The following is a 27,314-nucleotide window of genomic DNA, read 5'->3' as shown; positions in this document are numbered from 1 at the left end:
GTAAAGGCTGACAGCAGTCAATTTTGTGTTTGTAAATTAGGGTAATTCCTCTGAAGGATAATGATCAAATGAAACGCTAAACGGCTAACTTCTGTGTAGGGATCCGATTCCTTCGGCGCTGGCAACTTTTCAGGTTGTTTCATTAGCATCCAACATGATCAGTATTACAAGAACCTCTTCAAATGACCGTGGCAGCTATACCAGTTGAGCCCTTCTGAAGACATACGCTTTAGACATGTTTTTTCTATAACTGAACTCAATAGCTAGACGTTCAAGTACACATACTTCTCATCAGTCAGAAAAGTAGCCAGCTTTTTAAAACGTCGCTTTGGTCTTTGATACTATTGACCAATTCATATTTAATTGTGAGTTCAAATTTGTTTTACTCACTTGAAACGTTCACACCAAAACAAGCACACACCATAATGCATTGTACTAATTAGTGTTTTCTTAATAAGCACTGTTTTGCAACATGTAAAGAACCATAGATTTCTGTAATACTTGTCAGTCATTGTTGGAGTGGCAGAGCAGGTCAAGTCATTCCCTCTGGAGTTTTAGCAGTTTGAGGGCCTGCCTGAAAGTCCAAAGTTGGCTGGCCAAGGCCTGATGTCATTGCTAAAACTTCTGCAGGCAACAGCCCTGCTCTGTTCCCGAGGTCACCAACAGCTGTCATGGAAACACCAAAAGTTGGATGCTGGCACAATTGTAATGTAATTGCTTTCCTATGAAGCAAAAACATTGTTGATGTAGATCTCATGTTATGGAACTACAGGTTAATTAACACCTTACCCATGAGATCAGAATTTAAAGTGTGACTACACCAAAGATTATCTAACACAAGCAACAGTTAAGAGCGAGATGAAATGGATTTAGTGATATTCTTCGGGTTCTACCACGTGTACATTGACACTTGAAACAGGTAATATCTTAAAATGTAATTTCTCCATCCTCTAAAAAGGAAAGATTCACCCATTTTGAATGTTATATCATATGTGCATTACTGTTCTATCAATTCCTAGGGTCCTTTCATGTGTATCTGAGCTATTCGCTGTTCAAGCAGGCTGTATTTTTTTGCCTGCTTGAACAGCAAATAGCTCAGATAAACATGAAAGGACCCTAGGAATTGATAGAACATCGCTCAGAGATGCACAAATACGATAAAACATTCAAAATGGTTGAATCTTTCCTTTTAAGCACTGCAATGTAGGCACATGTTAGCATTGTAGAGGTAGTCATCCCCTTGAAATAACCTTTGACTATTTGTGCCTAATTTTGTGCAAAAAAAAATAAAAATAGATTGAGTCTTGATTGTTATTTTCAGTCCCGTAAGCTTGCAATGACCACTGGATGAAATCGATGTTTCTCAAAAAGTATCAGATAAAGACATGTTATAATAACATTAGCCACATTTTGTCTACTTGTTAGATCTATGTTCCCACAATATAACTTTTGATCAGTGACAGCAACTTTCATGTATTGTTTGATTGGGTAACATAAAACATTTCTATAAATATTTAGGTTAGACCATGTTCCCCCAAGTCCTTTTTTTGTTCGCTTTGACTAAATGTGTACATCAGTTCATATAATTTGGTCTATATGCAAAAAGGGGCATAGTGAGCCCCTAGTTCTTCGAATTTCAGTGCCTCCATTTTACAAAAGAGACAGCCACCTTCAGGTTAGCGATTCACAGGCAGCAAAAAAGATGTGTAAAAAAAAAATGGTGCTAGAATAACAGTGCCAATTGTGCTGGGGTGGAAATGCAGGCTTACACATGCAGGTAGGCCTTCAGATGGAGATCCATTGCTAGAAGATGTGAATTCCACCACTGAACTACAGTATCCACAAGGCAGAGTCAGATGACCGTGAGGACCATACCAACCTGCGAAAGAGTGTGTGTGTGTGTGGGGGGGGATTAAGAATTAAGTCAAAATAGTGAGGTACATCCAACTCATTGTTCTAGAGTCTTGTTTAAAGCAGTCATTGGACAGCCAGACATCATGAGTGGGTGTTGCTAGGCAAGTTGAAGAGGGCAGGCCTTCACCAGAATGTCCACACCTCCAGCTCTATGACGTGGAAGTCGTCTCTTTCTGAGAGGCAGCAGTTGTTGAAGGTGTAACAAGGGCTACTCCTGCCCAGGTACAGCGTCTCATCCAGCCACAGGCCAAAGTGACCACTGCGGAAGAGAGAAAGAAATGCAGTTCATTGTTTTAGAGTAAAGTAATGTGTTCTCCTAAACATATTTGCACATACTGTAACAAAGCAATGGACAGTAAGTGTCACGGAAATAGAAACAGCATCAAGAAAACCATAATGTAACACATTTCTATAGCTGGGAGTGGCTCTACCTTCCTCCTCCGATAGCAAAAGAGTCCAGGTCTCCCTTTATGAAGAAGGAGTTCTCTCTTGTCCATCTGAAACACTATGGCAGGTGACAAGGGCAGAGTCAGTCAGGGACACCAACACAGTACCTTAGGGTCCTATCTGATTAATGCTTTATTTCTCCGACAGCCCTTTCCGCATTGCAGACCAGGTGAATTGCAGATCAATGAACTTGGCCTTTGTAATGCTCTGCATATACAGTACACTATTTATAGCACAGGAGGCTGCTGAGGGGAGGACAGCTCATAATAATGGCTGGAACGGAGCTAATGGAATGGCATCAACATGGAAACCGTGTGCTTGGTACCATTCCCCCTATTCCTCTCCGGCCATTATCACGAGCACGTCCTCCCCAATTAAGGTGCTACCGACCTCATGTGACTGATAGCAATGAGTTCCTAACTTCTTAAATGTTGTTTGTGCTTAAAAAGGAAAAACGTGACCTTTCATAATCCAGTCATGCATTAAATTGATCATGTGACGTTGGTAGAGACCTTGACGTGAATAGTAATTTGGCTGCTGTGGAAACTCCTGCAATATTACATCAGCAAGATTTGCAACGAACAGTATTGTCTTCACTTAGGTTGACAAAACAATCCTGCAGCAATACCTTAAGACACATTTCCGATTAGAAAATGTGAGAGAGAATTGTTTGGCAATGGTTATGTATGCATCATAGTGTGTGTGTCTTGTCTGACCTTGAATCGAGGATGCAGCATGAAGAGGAATGTCTCTCCTGTGCCATAGAAGGTCTCGCTCGGCCTCAGTGGGTGAGAGAGAAAGCTCCCAAACACCTGGGGCACAGAAACATAACTACCATTAACAAAAGCACAACCCTCTGGTAACCAAACAAGACCGAGCTCATACAATGGAGGTCTTCATAGGTGACCACAAGTCCACAATGAACTCTTGTGACTCCTGGCAAATCATGTTATTCAAACCAACCCCACCATAGTTTCTGGAGCAGTTGTGAGTGTCTGAAGTCAATAGTGCAAATGCCATGAAAAGCAAGTGCTCTATGGTACGTGTTTGTGTTGAATCTCTAAAGCGGATAGATATTAAAAATGTTGAGGGTGGTGCGTGGAACATTGGAGAGTTTGACTATTACATTTCAAATCTGAGAACATAAAAAAGGTCACCTGATTGAGCGAGTCCTTGATGACCATGAGTACAGGCGAGTCGCTGCCGTTCAGCTTCCGGTAGAGGGACTTGAGGCTGGAGCCGTGAAGAGAAGTGCTGTAGGCCAGATGCCACATGTGGCCCACTGTCCTGGGAGGCAACTCGGCTGAGAGCTGGAGAGAGGGAAGGATTGAGAAGGGGAGAGAGTTGTGTGAGAGGGTTGGAGAGCAGGGGCACAAGTGGGCTCCCTAGTGGCGCAGCAGTCTAAGGCACTGCATCTCAGTGCTTGAGGCGTCACTACAGACACCCTGGTTTGAATCCAGGCTGTATCACAACCGGCCGTGATTGGGAGTCCCATAGGGCGGCGCACAATTGGCCCAGCGTCGTCCGGGTTTGGCCGGTGTAGGCAGTCATTGTAAATAAGAATTTGTTCTTGACTGACTTTCCTAGTTAAATAAAAAAAATTAAAATGGGAGAATAGACCCTTAATACAAGATTAACAAAAATCTTCCTATGTTGAGCTAAAGAAAAAGGGAGAAAACGGTAACTGATATCCAACTATATTACCCCTTTCTTTTGCTAAGCTTTTCCTCTGTTGAGCTAATCATCTATCCAACAATCAATGAGCCTGGACATGAGACATTTGAAGATCCGACCTGCAGATGCCATAGCTAATGTATTGGTTCAAAGTGCTCACAGCACTGCTCTGCTTAAATCTCTACACAGGAGTTCGCTACCAGCATTCTACCTTATACATAACCCCCTTTGTGAGACATGACCACAGTAGGGGTTGAGTATTTTCAGTACTCTACTCAGCACAAAGATTCAGTCATGAATGGCTCTGTATGTATGACTGAAGGCCAATGCTGCTTGAGGGAGACCGAGGCAGAAAAGTCAGGTTTTGTCTCAGACTCTGGATGTATCTTTAACCCCAGACCAGTCTGGGAATGCTGAACTTGTAATGCATTTGTGGAACTAGAGGCAAGAAGAGGAATGTGTGCAATTTCTTCTATATGTGTGGTGCGGACCAGTGACATGTCATGAGAAGCTTTAACTTAATTTCCCCTTGGGGATTAAGGAGGTCATTATCTCTTCCTTATCCAATAATAGATGAGCATAATCTTACATTGTGAATTTATCCATGTGCGATTAGATCAGAGTTTTGTGAAGCTCCGACATACATGTCTATGGTTGGGTGCGTACCTCTCTGACAAGCGTTGCGTCCAAGATGCGACTCTGCTCCACTATCTCACACAGTCCCTCTGGATCTTTGTCCATGACCAGAGGTAGTCTCCCGCCACCATCCTCCACTGACACCATCTGCAAGAGAAGAGACACAACCTAGTTATAAGCCCATTAATCTCGCACTCCAACTTGACACACGTCGCACTCAAACAACAACTCCGGACCCCACTCCACCTAACACTGCTCAAACTTCCCCAGGGCAAGATGTGCAAAAGATGCATCGTCACCACTGACGCTCTAGTCAAAGTTAATGGAAATAGCCATTTTTGTGTTCAGCCACTACAGACTTTAGGACGTTCCTCGATGACTTTAATATACACAGACTTACCTCCCAGTCCTCCCCAGTCCGTCCGTGGTTCTTGGACACTTCTTCCTCCTCCTCCCCGTTGTCAACCAGTACAAACTCGTCTTTGTCGCCCTCCCCCTCCTCCGACCCTCCCTCCAGTACGCATAGGTCAGGCCTCCAGTGGCTCAGATAGGCGTAGAGCTCGTCTGAGCTACAGACAACAAGACATGAGCGCAAAAAGATTTAGTGTTAAAGACCTCTGACTTACTTCTAGTGAGAATTGTAAAATTCTCTATATTCCTCAGCAGGGGAGGGCAATGAAATTGCTGAACAAGACATGTAAACATTATGTAAATGTTAGACAGTGTCAGTGCGAGGTGCTAATGTTCACAGAATGTAAGTAGAGTGTTAAAGCTAAGCTAAAACAGTCTTTCTGTGGCTCCAGACTGTTACCTCTCCTGGGAAAAGGCGAACCAGGCATCCCTCCGGGGTAAGGTTTTTGTTGTCCCCAGCTGCAAGCCTGCAGCCACACCCTTCTTCCCAGCGGACCCCTGGAGCCGCAGCCTGACAAACATGAGACACCCAAAAGTCCCTGAAGGTCTAGAGAGGCCTGGAGAAGGAGAGAAGTAGGGGGGGGAGAGCGAGAGAGAGAGAAAAGGGAAGAGGAGAGAGAAAGTGAGGGTGTAGCAAAACAAAGGAAATTAGTGGGAACCATTTATGATACCATCTTCCTACAAACTTATCAAGCAGACTTCAACTGCTGCTTGGGATAAAACAATGACATAAAACTATTGACTTGATTCCTTTCCTTACCTGACGTCCGATTCCTTACAGACTGCTCCTTCTCCGTCCCCTCTCTGTCCACCTGCTCCATTCTCACTAGATTTCTCGTCCCTGCTGCCACTTGTCCTCCACAACAAAAGGTGGCAGCACTGCTCAGCTCAGCCCCGGATGACTGCACAACCAGCGGGCTTCCCTTCCCCTCCAGCTGCTTCTCTGCCTGAGTCATGTCACTGCTACTCTCCTCCTCAGCGAACCCTTGGACCAGGCTGAGAGCCAGGGCAGACCTCAGCTCCGACGTAGCAGCAGAGACCAGCACTGGGACAGTCTCCCCTTTGTGCTGTGGGCTACGGCTGCTTCGCCTCCCACCCTGCTGGAGCGTCTTGCCAGTTTTGGAGACCGTTTTCTGGGTCTTTTTAGTTCCTTTCCACCTAGTAACAGAAAAACAACCACCCATGTATGTTGCATGTTCAACAATGTGACCCAGCAAGCGCTCCTCGATACCATAGAAATCCATGGACCAATATCATTGGCTATACTCCATTTGCACTGCTAGATATCAGAGAACATACAGAATATTAGAATACACACCCACAGTGATCCAGTCATAGTGCGTATTCGCGATCTACCGATTTGCCAGTTCTGCCCAGCATATAGGATTATTTTAGTGACCTCGGTTAAAACGCCTTTCCAGGCAATGTGAAGACACAGTATGTTGATCTGTGAAGAGCTGCACCAAATATGTGTGTCTCAATCATGCACATAGTCATTTAATGCTGACCTGTGTGTGGAGGTGTTGAAGTGCACGTGGGAAATGTCCGAGTAGAATGAGACAGAGTCCAGGCTGTCCACTGAGCAGGACAGCAGGTACTCCTCACAGCCGTGCTCCATCACCAACGGGTGGGTCTTACACGGGTCAAAGAAGATCTTATTGGACGTCACTAGCAAGATACCAGAAACCACACCCTGGTGAGAGAGAGAGAGGTGAGAAAGGTAAGCGGGTGGTGAGAGGGGTGAGCAAGAATTGCGAGAGTGAGGTAGTTGAGAGTTGAGTGAGAATGGCGCTAGTCTCCACCCACCTTGCGGTCAGTGATGTAGCGGCAGAACAATTTGAGATATGGCATGGCGGCTTGCCCTTCCCTTTGGGAGCACTCGGGAGGGAGGGCCAGTAGGCAGAGCTGTCCGTCAGGCATTGGCACCGCCTCCACATCCTGGGAGAATCAAAACAAGCACGGAGCAAAAACACAACCGTAGCTCAGTAATATGCACTTCTCCGCTTGACTTAGTGTCTAAAGCAGGCATTAGCCACTCGTTAGACAGTGCTTTATATACACAGAGCTGACTTAGCTGGTTTTAAAATAACAGTTCTCACAGAAATCAATCATTGCCATTAGCCAGTTAGCCAAGTTTTTCCAGTCCTGCATTGGCTCTTATTCTATTGAACAATTTCAGCCTAATTTAAAAACTGTTAGCCTCTCCTGACAAGAACATTCAATTCCACCATCGGAAAAGCAAGAACACACTCCATTAAAGGCCTGATAGGAGCCAGATCATCATGGTTAAATCATTTTAAAACATTGTCAAATGTACTTCCTCTTCTGTATGATTTGTGGAATAAAGTCATTCACATTATCCTTACCAGTAGTTTGTCATACTCTGCATCTGGTGACGGGGAATGAGGGCTGGCAGATGGGGCCGGAAAAAGCCCATGCCCTGGGTTAGTGTCCAACTCTGGCTCCAGCCTGAGGTTGGGGTCAAGGTGCATCACTGCGGGAGATGAGCCTTGGCCAGAGCCTTTACTCTTGGGAACGCGGAGGTTCTTCAAATGAAAGCACAGGGTAACATCACAACACACAGTTGTGCACTGCTGTAAATACAACTCTGCCCAGCCTAAGACCTCCCACTTCCTCTTTCCATTGTACTGTGAACTTTAAATCTGCTTTACTGTCATCTTATCTGTAGCCTACTGGAGTGGAGGGGTGGATGCTTGATTTGGTAACCATGCAAATACAGGTAACTTCCAAAATTAAGGAAACAAGTAAATGAGGGACACAAAGTATATTGAAAGCAGGTGCGGTCCCAGAGTGAAGCAATTAACATAATCATGCTTAGGGTCATGTATAAAAATGCAGAGTTGCCCATTATTTTGGCTAACATGGCTAGAGGAGATCTGTGACTTTGAAAGAGTGGTCTCAAAGGAGCATAGGGGGAGAGTGTCAGTCACCAGACAACCCAACTGAACACTTATGGAAGATTTGAGCGGCGCCTGAGACAGCATTTTCCACCACCATTAACTAAACACCAAATTATGGAATGTCTTGTGGAAAAATTGTGTTACATCCCTCCAATAGTTACAGACAATTGTAGAATCTATTCAAAGGTGCATTGAAGCTGTTCTGGCAGTTCATGGTTGCCCAACGCCCTATTAAGACATTTTATGTTGCCGTTTTATTTGGCCAGTTACCTGTAGCTTCTCTGAAGGCTATGTGGTGAAGGCTACATAGCCTTTCCCTCACTTTGCATGTCAAATCAGTGGAAGGTACAAGTAAAACACATTGTACACACACACAAAAGTATGTGGACACCACTTCAAATTAGTGGATTCGGCTATTTCAGCCACAATTTGCTGACAGGTGTAGAAAATTGAGCACAGTCATGAAATCGCCATAGACAAATCTTGGCAGTAGAATGGCCTTACTGGAGAGCTCGGTGACTTTCAACGTGGCACCGTCATAGGATGCCACCTTTCCCACAAGTCAACTGTGCTGTTATTGTGAAGTGGAAATGTCTAGGAGCAACAAAGGCTCAGCCGCGAAGTGGTAGGCCACACAAAAGTCACAGAACGGGACCACTGAGTGCTGTAGCGCGTAAAAATCTGTTGCAACCTTCACTATGTTCCAAACTATCTCTGGAAGCAACATCAGCACAAGAACTGTTCGTCCGGAGCTTCCTGAAATGGTGGAGCTGCACACAAGCCTAAGATCAATATGCGCAAAGCCAAGCGTCAGCTGGAGCGGTGTAAAGCTCGCCACCATTGGACTCTGGAGCAGTGGAAACGCATTCTCTAGAGTGATGAATCATGCTTCAATATCTGGCAGTCCGACAGACAAATCTGGGTTTACCGGATCACAGGAGAATGCTATCTACCCAAATGCATAGTGCCCACTGTAAAGTTTGGTGGAGAAGGGATGTTTTTCATAGTTCGAGCTAGGCCCCTTAGTCCCAGTGAAGGGAAATCTTAATGCTAGAGCATACAATGACATTCTAAAATATTCTGTGTTTCTAACTTTGTGGCAACAGTTTGGGGAAGGCCCTTTCCTGTTTCAGCATGACAATGCCCCCATGCACAAAGCGAGGTCCATACAGAAATGCTTTGTTGAGATCGGTGTGGAAGAACTTAACACAGAGCCCTGACCTCAATCCCAACAAACACCTTTGGGATAAATTGGAATGCTGACTGCGAGCCAGGCCTAACTCGCCCATCAGTGCCCGACCTCACTACTGCTCGTGGCTGAATGGAAGCAAGTCCCCGCAGCAATGTTCCAACATCTAGTGGAAAGCCTTCCCAGGAGAGTAGAGACTGTTATAGCAGCAAAGGGGGGAACAACTACATATTAATGCCCATGATTTTGGAATGAGATGGTCGACGAGCAAGTGTTCATATACTTTTGGTCATGTATTGTATTATGTCACTACCCTAAAACTTCATACTGGGAAAAACATATGCAGATATAAAAGATAATGTACATCTTGTCAGTGTCTGCTCAAATGATGAGGTTGATTGTACCCATAGGCCTGTAATTAATGCTTTTTTCCCCCTGTGACATTTCAAGGAGTCACATGTTGAGTGAGGAGAAGTTACAGAACATGTCATATATATACACACACACAGTATTATATATATATATATATATATATATACACACACACAGTATAATGTGTAAATGTAGGCTCTGGAAGATACTGTATGTATGTGTACAGGATGTAGCATCTGATAAAGGGTGGGAAACCTCTTACCTGCCGGGAGATGAGGGAGGAAGAGATGGAGAGCTGCCTGTTCAGCTTAGTCTGATCTGCCAGGCTATTGCACTTGGAGGTGACACTGAACACCGTGTATTCATGTTGAGCCTGTGTGTACGCAGTGCAGAAATCCATTTTAGGTAGTACTCCAATATTTTAAGAAATCAGACCAAATAAATGCCAATCTGTTCCCTTCATTTGAGGCTCCACAGTCCTCTGACAAGCCCAATATCATGTGAACCCTCCATCCGCTCCTACACAACACAGGATTTAGCTATTGACAGATGGTCCATTGACCTAAATTACGTTCCCGGCGCTTGAGACTCCATGTCTGCGGGCATTATTCACACTCTGCTACTGTATGTGTGTGTGGGTATGAGAGAGTGTGTAGGAACATGCCTAATTGCTTGTATGCTTTTTGTGTGTGTAAAACATTTTTAAACAAGACAGTGATACAGGCTACCAGTTCGGCATTATTTGAATACTGGTTTAGTGAATCAACTTCATACATGGAACTCATTGATATTTTCATAACACAGAAGTTTATAGACCAAGTATTAACTGCAAAGAATACAAAGAGTATAAAATAGACATACATTCTGAGTACTCCATATGTTGCATAAATCAATATACACACACACACACACACACACACACACAAACACACACACACACACACACACACACACACACACACACACACACACACACACACACCGTCACCCCTATACCAGACTCAAAGCAATATTGGTCCTTGAAAGCATCTTGATATGCTGTAGATCTTTTCAATGTATATTTTCTAGACAGAAAGGCATTGCAAAGGGATTTTCTAGACCGAAAAAAACAAAGTTATTGAATACATGTTTTTGCCTTGATTAAGTTGTTTAGGCTACAGTAAGATTTACAGTAGTTCCACATACTGTTGAAGTCGGAAGTTTACATACACCGTAGCCAAATACATTTAAACTCAGTTTTTCACAATTCCCGACATTTAATCCTGGTAGAAATTCCCTGTCTTAAAGTGGTGATCCTAACTGACCTATTTTAAGAACGTGAAATGTCAGAATAATAGTAGTGATTTATTTCAGCGTTTATTTCTTTCATCACATTCCCACTGGGTCAGAAGTTTACATGCACTGAATTAGTAGTATTTGGTAACATTGCCTTCAAAATGTTTAACTTCGGTCAAATGTTTTGGGAAGCCTTCCACAAGCTGCCCAGAATAAGTTGGGTGTATTGTGGCCCATTCCTCCTGACAGAGCTGGTGTAACAGAGTCAGGTTTGCAGGCCTCCTTGCTCACATGCTTTTTCAGTTCTGCCCGCAAATTTTCTATAGGATTGAGGTCAGGGCTTTGCGATGGCCACTCCAATACCTTGACTTTGTTGTCCTTAAGCCATTTTGCCACAACTTTGGAAGTATGCTTGGGGTCGTTGTCCATTTAGACGACCCATTTGTGACTAAGCTTTAACTTCCTGATGTCTGATGATGTCTTGAGATGTTGCTTCAATATATGCACATCATTTTCTTGCCTCATGATGCCATCTATTTTGTAAAGTGCACCAGGCCTTCCTGCAACAAAGAACCCCCACAACATGATGCTGCCACCCCAGTGATTCACAGTTGGGATGATGATGTTCTTCGGCTTGCAAGCCTCCCCCTTTTTCCTCCAAACATAACAATGGTCATTATGGCCAAACAGTTCTATTTTTGTTTCATCAGACTAGAGGAAATTTCTCGAAAAGGTACGATCTTTGTCCCCATGTGCAGTTCCAAACCATAGTCTGGCTTTTTTATGGTGGTTTTGGAGCAGTGGTTTCTTCCTTGCTGAGCAGCCTTTCAGGTTATGTCGATATAGGACTCGTTTTACTGTGGATATAGATACTTTTGTACGCGTTTCCTCCAACATCTTCAGAAGGTCCTTTGCTGTTGTTCAGGGTTTGATTTGCACTTTTTGCACCAAAGTACGCTCATCTCTAGGAGTCAGAACGTGTCTCCTTCCTGAGCGGTATGACGGCTATGTGGTCCCATGGTGTTTTTACTTGTGTACTATTGTTTGTACAGATGAACATGGTACCTTCAAGCGTTTGAAAATTGCTCCCAAGGATGAACCAGACGTGTGGAGGTCTACATTGTTTTTCTGAGGTCTTGGCTGATTTCTTTTGATTTCCCCATGATGTCAAGCAAAGAAGCACTGAGTTTGAAGGTAGGCCTTGAAATACATCCACAGGTACACCTCCAATTGACTCAAATGATATCAATTAGCCTATCAGAAGCTTCTAAAGCCATGACATCATTTTTTACACATTCAACTTGTATGTAAACGTCTGACCCACTGGAATTGTGATACAGTGAATTATAAGTGAAATAATCTTTCTGTAAACAATTGTTGGAAAAAGTACTTGTGTCATGAACAAAGTAGATGTCCTAACCGACTTGCCAAAACTATAGATTGTTAACAAGAAATTTGTGGAGTGGTTGAAAAACGAGTTTTAAAGACTCCAACCTAAGTGTATGTAAACTTCCGACTTCAACTGTATCAATTTCCCCTTTACGAAATCTGATAACGTTCGAAAGCTGCAGTAATAGAAGCTTTTTCATCTGTACGTGATATAATTACGAACATTTATTTTCAACACATATCTTGCAATACACTGTCCTTCCATTATAACTGTTGTAGAGCCTCAGAATATACCCGTGCATACCCATTGACATAAGGAAGATCTGTGACTGATCTGTGACCACTGTTTCACTGAAATACAGCTGGTCTGACCTTTGAACCCTCATTATCCGAATCTATCTATACCATATATTATGCACTGTATTGGTTATCAAATGTGAGGGTGCAGCAGGTCTTTAAGATCATTAGCATAGGATTAGGTCTACATAAGATTGTGACTCACCATAGTGTCTACCTTGTCATCTGACAAGTGATCTCTGCCCATGGACTTGGCCATGGTTCCCTCCATTCCCCATCTAGGCTCTATGAAGGCAAGATGTAAAAACATGATGTTGAGAAGCGATAACTCTTTCCACCAGTACTCTGCTTTCTGCTGCTGACTTACAACTTGTTTGTGGTGCTGTATATAGTTTAATTCATGTAAAACAACCCCCCACTCTCTCTGGCCCTGTGTGTGGGCTCCTTTGTGTATCTCTCCTGGGGTACATGCAAGAAATTACATACATTTCAGAGGTTAATTAAGGTACTGAGGTTTCTCTTTGAGAGCCTCAGGTGTGCAACAAGGCAGCACTGTTGGCCTTGACACACCGACATAGAAATGTCAGATCTCTGGCTCAATGGCATGTGTCAGCAAACTAGATCAAATTGAAAGCTCGCGGGAGGAGTGATCATGTTGATCCAATAAGTCCTTCTATAAAATGTCAACATTAACAGGGGCAGATCTGTGGTTCTGGGTACAGTGCTTTCAGAAAGTATTCATACCCCTTGACTTACTCCACATTTTTTTGTGTTAGAGCCAACAGGTCATTTTTCTGTCAGAAGTTCAAGCCTTCCTTGCTGCAGTGTTGCAATTCCTCAAAAGTTAATAATAATAATAAGTTAAATAACGCTACATCTAGAGAGGAGTTCTCCTTAACAACCTTTGTGTGTGTTCTGTCAGGCTCTAGAATGGTTTGCTACGAAAATACACAACACATTTATAAATGCCATACGAATAATTGGCTATGGATCTACTGCAGCTACCAAGCCCCTGCTAAAGCAAACAAACCAGAGATATCGCTATAATCTTGTTGAGAGATACCTCACCTTGGAGGTAATACTGTCGCAGTCGGGGGTTCCGGATGTGGGGGACGTGGTCAAGGGGACGCCCCACGGCACGGTGGCCCTGACCGCTGGCCCTGGCCTCCTTGGTTGGGTCGGTCTGAGGCCCTGTCTCCAAGGGTCCGGAAGTTAACCTGGGGGACTGGGTGTCCCCAACAGGGAGCTTGGACCCCAGTCTGGAGGGGAGAAAGAACAAAGGGATGCTGGTGGTAGGGAAAACTACTGGGATGTTTATTAGTTCACCATTTATTATGGTCATTAAAGCCTTCTGACCCCATCTACAGTATATGAGCACGTAAGGGTAAAAATGTTGATAACCCATCCGAGGCAATCAGCTATTGTCACGCCCTGGTCTTAGTATTTTGTGTTTTCTTTATTATTTTGGTCAGGCCAGGGTGTGACATGGGTTATTTATGTGGTGTGTTTTGTCTAGGTTTTTTTGTAGGTTATGGGATTGTGGTGTAGTATAGTTGTCTAGAAAAGTCTATGGTTGCCTGGAGTGGTTCTCAATCAGAGGCAGGTGTTTATCGTTGTCTCTGATTGGGAACCATATTTAGGCAGCCATATTCTTTGAGTGTTTCGTGGGTGATTGTTCCGGTCTGTTTGAACCAGATAGGGCTGTTTCGGTTTTTTCACGTTTATTGTTTTTGTATATTGTTCATATTTTCATCTTTATTAAAGATGTTTACAAATAACCACGCTGCATTTTGGTCCTCCTCTCTTTCGACAGAAGAAAACTGTAACAGCTATGATCCTTTATAATTTTGTCTTGACATTTGAAAAAAGACTGCTCTATTGGCAATCACATTTGTGATTCATAGGATAGTGGGTGTTAGGGATATGGGTTGTTACTGTTTCTGGCAAGCACCTGCACTCCTCTTGCCCACGTAATGCCCATGACTGTTTGTTTTCCTTTATTCAAACAATAAGTAAATTCAAAAGAGTGACTATATCAAAGAAGGTGTTGAAGTTCTACTTTGAGCTGCTGTGCTCCATTCATTGCAACATGTAGGGAGAGCAACCCAAAAAAGGATAGGACTCATTCTGGGATTAACTAAACGCGTCACAATTCTAAGCAGTGCTTTTCCTCATTTTTTGCCAATAATCAGTTAATCACAGGCCTGACCTGGTCTTGACGTTGCCAAAGTAGCTGGGCCTGTTTTTGTCCCTCTGTTGTATTTTGTGTTCCATGGCTCCAAGGGTTTGCAAGAAGGCCTTCTTAGGGGCCTAGCTGAGAATTCTGGGATATTGACAACAGCGATGGTCTGGTGAGTTGAGGGGCTCAGCTGGCATCCGTTCTCCTATGTTGGGTCCCCATGGTTATTAGGCACCCGTAATCATACCTACAGGAGAGTGTAAGTTAGTGCACATATAAAAAAGATAGAGTGAGACAGTGCATATACTCCAAGTAATGTAGTCAGGTCTTTCAGGAGAATCAATGATGCAATCTGAGCATTTTAGCAGGTATATAACCTTGCGCTGGAAAAATTGTCAGAAAAAAGGTTAAATAAGAAATTTAAAAAAAAGAGTAGATTCAGCTATTTCAGCCACACCATTGCTGACAGGTGTATAAAAATCAAGCACACAGCCATGCAATCTCCAAAGACAAACATTGGCAGTAGAATGGCCTTACTGAAGAGCTCTGGGACTTTCAACATGGCTACAGAGTTCCAAACTGCCTCTGTTAGCAATGTCAGCACAAAAGGTTCCTTAGTTCCAGTGAAGGGAAATATTTTTGCTACAGCATACAATGACATTCTAGACGATTATGTGCTTCCAACTTTGTTGCAACAGTTCGGGGAAGGCCCTTTCCTGTTTCAGCATGACAATGCGCCCATCCACAAAGCGAGGTCCATGGTTTGTAGAGATCGGTGTGGAAGAACTTGACTGGCCTGCACAGAGCCCTAACCTCAACCCCATCGAACAGCTTTGGGATTAATTGGAACGCTGACTGTGAGCCAGGCCTAATCGTCCAACATCAGTGCCCAACCTCACTAATGCTCTTGTGGCTGAATGGAAACAGCAATGTTCCAACATCTAGTGGAAAGCCTTCCCAGAAGAATGGAGGCTGTTATAGCAGAAAGGGGGGGAAACTCGATATTAATGCCCATAATTGTGTAATGAGATGTTCGATGAGCCCTTGTCCACATACTTTTGGTCATGTAGTGTATATTGCATGGCATTTTGGTGCATTCAATGTAATCTATTTTCCTTTTTCTTCTAGCACATTGTCAGAAGAGATCGTTTTCTCCACTTAGCTCAAGTTCATAATGAATAAGGGGTTCTACGTGCAATACTGTATGAAGCATGCCGACAAATCATTATGCCTTGGAGAAGATTACAGTAATTGCAGTCTTCCTACACATGAATGATCCCACTTCCATATCGAAAATCCTGGGATGCGGCAATAAAACGTAATGGTGGGGTACCCTGAATTCAGCAACATATTACAAGCATTTGGGGACTGACCTGTCACAAAGACTGCCCGGAATGTTGATGGAGAGCGGGTGATTTCGGCAGACTTCATATTGCGGTGTTACTGTAGACTGTGATAGCACTGCAGAGTAGAGCTCAATACTGCAGCGCCAACAGCAACACGTTGAGCATCTATGCTCCGCCTATTTCCCTCATCCTCCATCCTTTTTAAAGGGCCCGTGGTTGAGCAGAATCATTGCAAGGCTGGAATAACGGTTAACTCACTGTAATAATCAATCCAACCCCACATGTTGTTAAATTCCCCATACAAACGCCTTAAAATAGCATAGATTACAATGGTAACTTTTCAAAATGACTTTGGTTTGTTGCACTACTTAATTTAATTGCAGATAGAAAAAGCCTATACATAACTTTCGCAGAAAATAACATGGCCTTTATTAGAATAGAAAACTGGAGTGGCTTATACCTTTGGGAAATATATATAGTTTATAAATAAATTCCGCAAAAGGCCTAGCACAATGCCTTCTGCCACTCGAAGCGCTTTCATTGGATCGCTTCGCTCGTTGATGCTCAAATTCTGGAGAAAAACACGGTTTTGACTAGAGTGGGTACAGTTAAAACCAAACGTAACTTTTTCGTAGCAGGTTAAAGGCGCTCCATTGTCAATCTGCCATCAGCATTGGCCGTGCAGCTGATACGGCCACTGCAGAAGTCAGGGCATTCATACTTCTTCTGCTTCGCCGAGCAGAGTAGTTGTAAAATAAATTGTCAATGAAGTTAGTTTGTTTTACAGGACCTCCCATATAGCTCTGCGAAGCAGAAATATGAATGCACTCCCTGACTTCTGCAGAGGCAATATCATGTAAATGCTGCAAGGCCAATGCAGACCTCAGATTGAACATGCAGCGCATTTAAGAGACAATTTATGCTTGATCCGAAATGTGGTCGGCGGTGCCATATGGATCCTACAGAGGCAAGTAACGTTACAGTAGAGGCGAAAATGAACTCAGTACCGCATCGCCATTAGCCTCTCAAATGTTGTAACAATATGGACGGCTCCATATAGCTACGCATTAACATGATTGACGACGGTAGGTGAAGGCGGGAGGTCCTGTATAAACACAAACGCACTTCCTTGACAACTCTGCAAGAAGTATGAATGCCCTGACTCCTGCGGAGGCTGTGTCACCGTAAATGCTGCACGGCGAATGCAGACATCTGATTGCCCATGGAGCTCCTTTATGGGTGAATTTAGGCAGCAGGTTAGGAAAGGGTTAGCTAAAATACTCTAACCTGCTAGGAAAAGCAACGCCATTCTTTATTTTGTGTTAAGATAACCGATATTAGCTACAATACATGGTATCATTCGATGTCTAAACTAAGAGGTCAATAAAGCCTCCTGGTTGAAGGGCGAGTTAACGTTAACTGGCAAGCGTCGTCAGCTAACAGTAGAGCGCAACTAACGTTAACTACTAACTAGCTAGCCGTGCTTTAGCTTTCTCAAACTCTAGGCGGCATTCTGCATTCTCCATACAGTTCACAGCCATAGCTTCGCCCACGACTGCCTCATGTGAACTCGAATCCTCTACGCTGTGGTTAACGTTTAGAAACGTCAGTAATCATCGCTTTCGAAACATATGGCCGTTATCTTTCATCAACGATAAATAATCCGTCAAATAAAAAAATACTTAATGTTGCAGTTTTAATCCATCGCGCTATAGGTGCCTCCATCCAGCGAAGCTAACCAGGGTACAGTTTGTTTTATAGGCACATTCAGACATTTTACAGACATTCGCCAAAAGCTATTTAAATGTGTAAAAATCAATAACTAATTAATTGTCATAGAAACATAAAAATAGATTTGGTTTGTTCTATAAATGTCTAGCATACTTTTACAACCTTTGTTTTGAATACAAAATCCAGTTTGATGTAATTTGATGGAAATAGATAGCATTTTAAAGATTTTATTTAAAGCTGTACAAATCAATAACTAATTCACAGTTTTTCACAATCAAACTAGATATGATTTATTCTAGAAATGTGTAGTATACTTTTACAACCTTTACTTTGAGTAGAAATTCCAGTTGATTTGATAGAAATACACATTTGTTAGACTGCATGCCCTCGATCAAATCAAAACTGGAATTTTTCCTCAAAACAAAAGTCTGGAAAAGTTAGAATTAGAAGGATCTCAATTTAAAAGCCAGTCAATGTGACCATACGATCACCTTCCTTTTTAGGGAACATTGCATTGGGCTAGCTACCAACTAGTAACCTAACCATAGCTGCAGGAAGTAGGGGTGCTGCAGCAACCCTATAAAATAAAAGTGCACAAAACTAGTGCACTGGACCTTTACTAGTACTATATTAGCGGACCGATAAGTCTGTAGGGCTGGGCGATATATATCGTGTGACGATAGAAAAACATTATCGTTTATTTCGTTGTGTCGCAAATCACACTCCTTTGGGCAATATGTTTTGTAAATTGGAGACGGTTTGCGTGTGGAAGGAATTTTGCAACACAAACAAACATGGAGCGTGAACTTGACAGAGCATGGAGACACGGAGCTCGTACCTAAAAAAAAAGGGTATTCTTCGGTCGCATGGACGTGGTTTGAGTATGAAAAGTCAGACACGGACCAGAAAACCGTCCTCTGCAAAATATGCCGCAGGCCGGACCCAACAACAGGCTCAAACACCACTAACTTTTTAGTTAGTTTCACCTACGCAAGAATCATATGAAACAGTACGGAGGGAGTCTACGGATGAGACCCAAAAAAGTAAAGTTGAGTGCTCAAATCAAACCCCCGACTCAGACGTTGCAAGAGGCTTTTGCCCGCGGCACGCCATATAGCAAAGGATCACAAAGATGGAAGGAGATAACAGCTGCCATTACAACTTACAGTTGAAGTCGGAAGTTTATATACACTTAGGTTGGAGTCATTAAAACTCATTTTTCAACCACTCCACACATTTCATGTTAACTAACTATAGTTTTGGCAAATCGGTTAGGACATCTACTTTGTGCATGACAAGTAATTTTTCCAACAATTGTTTACAGACAGATTATATCACTGTATCACAATTCCAGTGGGTCAGAAATGTACATACACTAAGTTGACTGTGCCTTTAAACAGCTTGGAAAATTCCAGAAAATGTCATGGCTTTAGAAGCTTCTGATAGGCCAATTGACATCATTTGAGTCAATTGGAGGTGTACCTGTGAATGTATTTCAAGGCCTTACCTTCAAACCCAGTGCCTCTTTGCTTGACATCATGGGAAAATCAAAGAAATCAGCCAAGAACTCAAAAAATATTGTAGACCTCCACAAGTCTGGTCAATCCTTGGGAGCAATTTCCAAACGCCTGAAGGTACCACGTTCATCTGTACAAACAATAGTATGCAAGTATAAACACCATGGGACCACGCAGCCATCATACCGCTCAGGAAGGATACGCGTTCTGTCTCCTAGAGATGAGCGTACTTTGGTGTGAAACATGCAAATCAATCCCAGAACAACAGCAAAGGACATTGTGAAGATGCTGGAGGAAACAGGTACAAAAGTATCTATATCCACAGTAAAACGAGTCCTATATCGACATAACCTGAAAGGCCGCTCAGCAAGGAAGAAGCTATTGCTTCAAAACGGCCATAAAAAAGCCAAACTACGGTTTGCAACTGCACATAGGGACCAAGATTGTACTTTTTGGAGAAATGTCCTCTGGTCTGATGAAACAAAAATATAACTGTTTGACCATAGTTATGTTTGGAGGAAAAGGGGGAGGCTTGCAAGCCAAAGAACACCATCCCACCTGTGAAGCACAGAGGTGGCAGCATCATGTTGTGGGGGTTCTTTGCTGCAGGAGGGCCTGGTGCACTTCACATAATAGATGGCATCACGAGGCAGGAAAATTATGTGGCTATGTTGAAGCAACATCTCAAGACATCAGTCAGGCAGTTAAAGCTTGGTCGCGAAATGGGTCTTCCAAATGGACAATGATCCCAAGCATACTTCCAAAGTTGTGGTAAAATGGCTTAAGGACAACAAAGTCAAGGTATTGGAGTGGCCATCACAAAGCCCTGACCTCAATCCTATAGAACATTTGTGGGCAGAACTGAACTGAAAAAGTGTGTGCGAGCAAGGAGGCCTACAAACCTGACTTAGTTACACCAGCTCTGTCAGGAGGAACGGGACAAAATTCACCCAACTTATTGTGGGAAGCTTGTGGAAGGCTACCCAAAACGTTTGACCCAAGTTAAACAATTTAAAGGCAATGCTACCAAATACTAATTTAGTGTACATAAACTTTTGACCCATGGGGAATGTGGTGAAAGAAATAAAAGTTGAAATAAATAATTCTCTACTATTATTTCACATTCTTAAAATAAAGTAGTGATCCTAACTGACCTAAGACAGGGTCTTTTTACTAGGATTAAATGTCAGGAACTGTGAAAAACTGAGTTTAAATGTATTTAGCTAAGGTGTATGTAAACTTCCAACTACAACTGTACATCTGCAAAGACATGGCTCCAATTTAGAGGGTCGAGAAACGACCCAAGGTACCAAATGCAAATTGATATGTTGCATGTATTAATGCCAAAATAACATGCAAGCCCCCAAAATATAATGCTCTTATTTTTTTGCACATTTGTCACACTTAAATGTTTCAAATTTTAATATTACACAAAGATAACCCAAGTAAACACAAAATGCAGTTTTTTGGTGATCATTTTATTTAATAAGGGGGGAAAAAAGCTATCTGAACCTTCATGGCCCTATGTTACTAAGTAATTTCCCCCTTGTTAAATCATGAATTTACTGTTGTTAATCACATTTTTTTTTGGAAAGCTGAGTTCAATTTCACTAGCCACACCCAGGCCTGATTACTGCCAGACCTGTTGAATCAAGAAATCACTTAAATAGAACCTGTCTGACAAAGTGAAGTAGGCCAAAAGATCTCAAAAGCAAGACATCATGCCGCGATCCAAAGAAATTCAGGAACAGATGAGAAACAAAGTAATTGACATTATCAGTCTGGAATTTACAAAGCCAGTTCTAAAGCTTTGGGACTCCAGCGAACCACGGTGAGAGCCATTATCCACAAATGGAGAAAATTTGGAACAGTGGTGTACCTTCCCAGGAGTGGCCAGCCTAACAAAATTACCCCAAGAGTGCAGCGACGACTCATCCAAGAGGTCACAAAAGAACCCACAACAACATCCAAAGAACTGCAGGCCTCACTTGCCTCAGTTAAGGTCAGTGTTCATGACTCAACCATAAGACTGGGCAAAAATGGCATCCATGGCAGAGTTCCAAGGTGAAAATCAGTGCTGACCAAAAATAAAAGGCTCGTCTCACTTTTGGCAAAAAACATCTTGATGATCCCCAAGACTTTTTGGAAAGTATTCTGTGGACTGACGAGACAAAAGTTGAACTTTTTGGAAGGTGTGCGTCCCGTTACATCGGGCGTAAAAGTAACACAGCATTTCAGAAAAAGAACATACCAACAGTCAAATATGGTGGTGGTAGTGTGATGGTCTGGGGCTGCTTTGTTGCTTCAGGACCTGGACGACTTGCTGTGATTGATGGAACCATGAATTCTGCTCTCTACCAAAGAATCCTGAATGAGAATGTCCGGCCATCAGTTTGTGACCTCAAGCTGAAGTGCACTTGGATTCTGCAGCAAGACAATGATCCAAAACACACCAGCAAGTCCAACTCCTGAATGGCTTAAAAAAAAAAAATTTTTTTGGAGTGGCCTAGTCAAAGTCCGGACTTGAATCCGATTGAGATGTGGTGTGACCTTAAAGGCGGTTCATGCTCAAATCCTCCAATGTGGCTGAATTAAAACAATTCTGCAAAGAAGAGTGGGCCAAAATTCCTCCACAAGGATGTGAAAGACTCATTGCCAGTTATCGCAAACGCTTGATTGCAGTTGTTGCTGCTGAGGATGGCACAACCAGTTATTAGGTTTAGGGGGCAATTACTTTTTCACATAGGGCCATGAAGTTTCGGATAGCTTTTTCACCTTAATAAATAAAATCATTACTTAAAAACCCAAGTAAACACAAAATGCAGTTATCTTTGTGTAATAAAATGTGTTTGAAACGTTTAAGTGACAAATGTGCAAAAAAATAAGAAATCAGGAAGGGGCAAATACTTTTTCACAGCACTGTATATATTTTAGGCCTATATTTATTTTGTTTGCAACTATAGTTGGTGTTTTCTATTTACCTTTTTAGATTTTATACATTATTTTTTGACATGCTTAATTGAACATTTGCACAAAGGTTCGAAATAGAAAGATACATAATCTAATGAGTAAGTACCTCTTTGTTAAGTGTAATTCGAAATGTAATAATAGGCCTTTACATGAGGTCATTTTATATAAACTATTAATTAATTGAATTTACAGAAAATGTGCTATATAGTGCCGTAATACATATTTTTATTGCATAAATCGTGCATACATTAGATTGCAATGTTGGTGCAGTAAAATTATCCAAATGTAGCCTATGACACAATGTAAATGGAGAAGGCTAAAACTTGGTCAGCGGCAGATGAAAATGCCGACACGAAGTCTTCGGGTGAAAGGGGTTGTCCATGGTGCTGTCATTAAAGGTATTTTACTTACCCTGTTCGTAATGAGTACGGTTGCATTTTGGCTTCTGCGCAGATGGATGAAGCCAGCGGGGAACGCATGCGGCATACAGACACCACCCGCTACAGACCTACCACAGATCTTACTTGCAGTGCTTCTTTTTTTTAGGTAAGGGAGCGGAAAAAAATGTAAATGGTGTCACAATTTCCCCAGTCTATACTTACAGATGTATCCTATTACTACAGGGTTCTCCAACCCTGTTCCTGGAGCGCTACCATCCCAAACCCAGTTGTAACTCACTCGATTCATCTTGTAAACGAGCTAATTATTAGAATCCGGTGTGCTACATTGGGGTTGGGATGAAAACCTACAGGTTGGTAGCGCTCCAGCAACAGGGTTGAAGAGCCCTGTTATAAAATATGCATAAAATGCATCCTCCAATTGCAACGTTTGCCTATGCCCACACACAGGCCTATTGTCTCAATACATTTGATATTTTTAATACCCTCAAACACCAAGTTAGGAATACCTCTTTTCAAAATAGGCCGTCATCACTGTCAATCGTGAATGATAATTCTTCATGTTTTACCGGTGAAACTGCATCTGCATGCCAATCATTTGATTGATCTCAACCAGTTTCATGGCAATAGCCTATGCATTTCGATCTTCTTGAATTACTGTTTTGTGAGCGTGTTAGAGCAGATGATCAACTATTAGCCTTTCTTGTATCAAATCAATTGACCAAGTAGTGAACATAAATAATTACTACGTAGAATTGCAGGACATTTGTTTTAAAACAGCCATAAAAATCAAGCGTTTGGTGTGGTAGTTTCATGCACTTCAATAAACCATAACCTAAATGCAGTATTACCTCCAACTTGGCCCAATTCACATTTCCCATTTCCTACTCCGACATAACCTACCAAGCTAGAGCGGGCCATGAGTCTCAACCAATAGCCAATATAGGCTAAATATCCCAAGCAGGCCTACAGCAACTTCCAGAGAGGGTCAGGCTCTTGGGCTTTGCGGTGGCCACACTGGTTTAGGTGTCCGTCCTCGGCAGAACGTTGTTGCTGTAACCAAGTGGTCACATCGTTCTGGGTTCAACTGCGCAAGAGCAGGTCGGTGGAGTTTTATGAATATCAAGGCAGACATTCTCACGTTCTGAAGTTGTCAAGCCTCCAACAGGCCTCTACAGTTATTCATAATTTGCCGGAGAGAAGACAGGGAAGAAACCACCATTATTTGGTTGTCATTCTATTGTTTTTCATGGATTTTGTGTGTTAATGAAATATCATTTATTTATAATTGATTAAAAAAAAGGTTCTGTGTATTCTCACATTGAAAGCACTACACGCCTACTGACTTGTGAAGCGAAGACCGCTTCACTGCGCTATTACATCAATAAAACATGTTTTTTGGGGGGGGAAATGTTTTTGTCACAGAAGTAGTGCACTGGGCCTTTAATAGTCCTGTATTAGCGTACATATATAGCCTTGTGTAGTGCGAAATAATTGCAGTAACCACACCCCCAAACTTCCAGCGGCTACGAAGCAAAAAAATAATTTTATAATTTCCAGTTGTTTGTGTGTGGTCTGGGGTGTAATCTTTAGTGCACGCTGATTCATACAGTTGCAAAACGTTTCGCATCGGACAAATTCAGGTAGATCCCTCCCCGTTTGTTTTCGTTTGGCTGCTAGTAAATACCACCACCCATTCTGTTGATAATCTATAGCTCCTCAATGCTCACTGTCAACATGTGTGTTTGTCTCCTTTACAGATGTTGGAAGACCTAACTATCAGTGTCTGAAGACTGCTTATTAAACACACAAGTAGCCAACTGAGCCCAGCACTGATTGGGTGTCCTCTGCACAGTGAATAAGCAAGATCAATCACCATGGAAACCGAAGCAGTAAGTTAGATGGCTAGATACACTACATGACCAAAAGTATGTGGACACCTGCTTGGCAAACATGTCATTCCAAAATCACAGGCATTAATAATGGAATTGTTCCCCCCTTTGCTGAAATAGCAGCCTTCACTCTTCTGGGAAGGCTTTCCTTAGATTTTGGATCATTGCTGTGGGGACTTGCTTCCATTCAGCCACTTGAGCATTAGTGAGGTTGGGCACTGATGTGGCGCGATTAGGCATGGCTCGCAGTTGGTGTTCCATTTCATCCCTTAGGTGTTCGATGGGGTTAAGGTCAGGGCTCTATGCAGGCCAGTTAAGTTCTTCCACAACAATCTCGACAAACCACTTCTGTATGGACCTAGCCTTTTGCACGGGGGCATTGCCATGCTGAAACAGGAAAGGGCCTTCCACAAACTGTTGCTGCAAAGTTGGAAGTACATAATTGTCTAGAATGTCATTGTATACTATAGTGTTAGGATTTCCCTTCACTGGATCTAAATGGCCTAGCCCGAACCATGAAAAACAGCCCCAGACCATTATTCCTCCTCCACCAAACGTTACAGTTGGCACTATGCATTGGGGCAGGTAGCGTTTTCCTGGCATCCGCCAAACCCAGATTCTTCCATCAGACTGCAAGATGGTGAAGTGTTATTCATCACTCCAGAGAAAGCTTTTCCACTGCTCCAGAGTCCAATGGCGGCGAGCTTTACACCACTCCAGCCGACACTTCACATTGCGCATGGTGATCTTAGGCTTGTGTGCGTGCGGCTGCTCGGCCATGGAAACCCATTTAATGAAGCTCCCGACAAACAGTTCTTGTGCTGACGTTTCTTCCAGAGGCAGTTTGTCACTTGGTAGTGAGTGTTGAAACAGAGGAAAGACTATTTTTACGCATATCAGCACTCGATGGTCACGTTGTGTGAGCTTGTGTGGCTTACCACTTCGTGGCTGAGCCGTTGTTGCTCTTAGATGTGAGACGTTGTTGCTCTTCCACTTCACAATAACAGCACTTACAGTTGACCTGCTGAGCAGCTCCAGCAGAAATTTGTCACACTGACTTATTGGAAAGGTGGCATTCTATGATGGTGCCATGTTGAGTCACTGAGCTCTTCAGTAAGGCCATTCTACTGCCAATGTTTGTCTATGGAGATTGCATGGCTGTGTGCTCGATTTTATACACCTGTCAGCAACAGGTGTGGCTGAAATAGCCGAATCCACACACTTTTGTATATACACTGTAGCTATTAGCTAGCTATTTCTAAAGATTAAAAGCATGCATTCTGCAGAGTAAGGTTACTAACAACAGTTTGTGGTGGCCTGGGCCCTTGGCGGCAGTTGTTTTCTACTCTCCTGCCAACTCCTGACGGAATTGTCATGTGTGGCTTGACAATAACAGCAAAGCTGGCAAGAACACAAACAGATCTGGGACCATGCTAAGTTTGTGGATGTTTGAAAAAGTAACATCACGTTTCTTACCACTATTCAGGAGGTTATTCCTATTTGACAGAACAAGCCTCATGGATCGACTCGATGTGTGGTGAGGAGAATAGGCTCCCTTGTGCCCATGAAACCCCATCTCAGGGCATGTTTCCAGGTAAATATGGTATTTTCCAAATTCAACACATGCCATAATAGTACACATAGTACAGACATTGACTTTGTCAGAAGGCAGACTTAGTTGCCAAATTCCATTAAAGGTGCTAATCAAGAGCACTTGCATCTGTTTACCAGGAACTTCTAGGCCTCCCTCTGCTGCGGCCCATGGATGGCCCCATGGTGCCCACACTGGCAGACATTGCCTGGATCGCAGCAGATGAGGAGTCTGAGACCTATGCCAGAGTGCGGTAAGAACGTGCTTCTCTCACCCACAGTGCAGAATAACGGTCTGCTAATCTCGAGGATAGTCCTTTAGAGGGGCAGCAAAAATTGTCGGCAGCTATCGTTGGGGTCTAAATGATTGGCTTGTAAATGTTTTGTTTATTTATTATAAACCTTTATTTAACTAGGCAGGTCAGTTAAGAAAAAAAATCTTATTTACAATGACGGCCTACCAAAAGGCAAAAGGCCGCCTGCGGGGACGGGGGCTGGGGTTAAAAATATAGGACAAAACACACATCACGACAAGAGACACCACAACACTACATAAAGAGAGACCTAAGAGACAACATATCATGGCAGCAAAACATGACAACACAGCATGGTAGCATCACATGACAACACAGCATGGTAGCATCACATGACAACAACACGGTAGCAGCACAACATGGTAGCAGCACAAAACATGGTACAAACGTTATTGGGCACAGACAACAGCACAAAGGGCAAGAAGGTAGAGACAACAATACATAATGCGAAGCAGCCACAACAATATTGGTTATGTCAGCATTCGTGGTGGCAAGGGACTCTTCCAAATTTGGAAGATTCCACTGTGTTTGTGTCTGTCAATAAGCTTCCTGTTCTGTTAATGCAAGAGTGTTTTCTTATGGTCCATTGTGTTTTCTCAGAAGTGACTCACGCCCGCGAGTGGCAGCCCATGTGTCTTTCCTGGTTATGCAATGGAACTCAGAAACTTTCTGTCCAAAAATGATGCAGAAAAATTAATCCATGCTTTTGTCACTTCTAGGTTAGACTACTGCAATGCTCTATTTTCCGGCTACCCGGATAAAGCACTAAATAAACTTCAGTTAGTGCTAAATACGGCTGCTAGAATCCTGACTAGAACCAAAAAATTTGATCATATTACTCCAGTGCTAGCC

At 42.8% G+C, this 27,314-nt stretch overlaps 1 protein-coding gene and 1 long non-coding RNA gene across 5 annotated transcripts; one reads left to right on the top strand and one right to left on the bottom strand.

Moving 5' to 3' along the window:
• Window positions 1-365: 365 nt before the first annotated feature.
• LOC112256475 (nuclear receptor coactivator 7) lies at window positions 366-23,738 on the bottom strand. Of its 3 annotated transcripts, none has more exons than XM_042325551.1 (16): window positions 23,570-23,738; window positions 14,735-14,951; window positions 13,594-13,784; window positions 12,731-12,810; window positions 9,827-9,937; window positions 7,449-7,628; window positions 6,889-7,020; window positions 6,591-6,775; window positions 5,843-6,240; window positions 5,483-5,639; window positions 5,072-5,240; window positions 4,702-4,818; window positions 3,519-3,671; window positions 3,078-3,173; window positions 2,346-2,419; window positions 366-2,173 (listed from the first exon to the last, which is right to left on the bottom strand). In XM_042325551.1, exons 2-16 carry the CDS (start codon window positions 14,797-14,799, stop codon window positions 2,038-2,040), a joined length of 2,244 nt encoding a protein of 747 aa, XP_042181485.1. In that variant the 5' UTR covers window positions 14,800-14,951; window positions 23,570-23,738; the 3' UTR covers window positions 366-2,037. The 3 variants fall into 3 exon arrangements, with proteins under 3 accessions (XP_042181485.1, XP_024285533.2, XP_024285532.2); XM_024429765.2 differs by lacking the exon at window positions 23,570-23,738 and adding an exon at window positions 22,680-22,939; XM_024429764.2 differs by lacking the exon at window positions 23,570-23,738 and adding an exon at window positions 16,078-17,195.
• On the top strand, window positions 17,187-26,642 carry LOC112257121. 2 transcript variants are annotated; one of them, XR_006083898.1, is made up of 4 exons: window positions 17,187-17,306; window positions 24,427-24,558; window positions 26,045-26,152; window positions 26,290-26,642. It is a non-coding gene; the product is annotated as an uncharacterized LOC112257121 (long non-coding RNA). The 2 variants fall into 2 exon arrangements; XR_002954515.2 differs by lacking the exon at window positions 17,187-17,306 and adding an exon at window positions 22,566-22,814.
• Window positions 26,643-27,314: the final 672 nt, after the last annotated feature.

Source organism: Oncorhynchus tshawytscha, linkage group LG08 (genome assembly GCF_018296145.1).
Source record: "Oncorhynchus tshawytscha isolate Ot180627B linkage group LG08, Otsh_v2.0, whole genome shotgun sequence".
Classification (NCBI taxonomy): Eukaryota; Metazoa; Chordata; class Actinopteri; order Salmoniformes; family Salmonidae; genus Oncorhynchus; species Oncorhynchus tshawytscha.
Note: the sequence above shows the minus strand (reverse complement) of the source record. Positions and strands in the feature narration are given on the sequence as shown.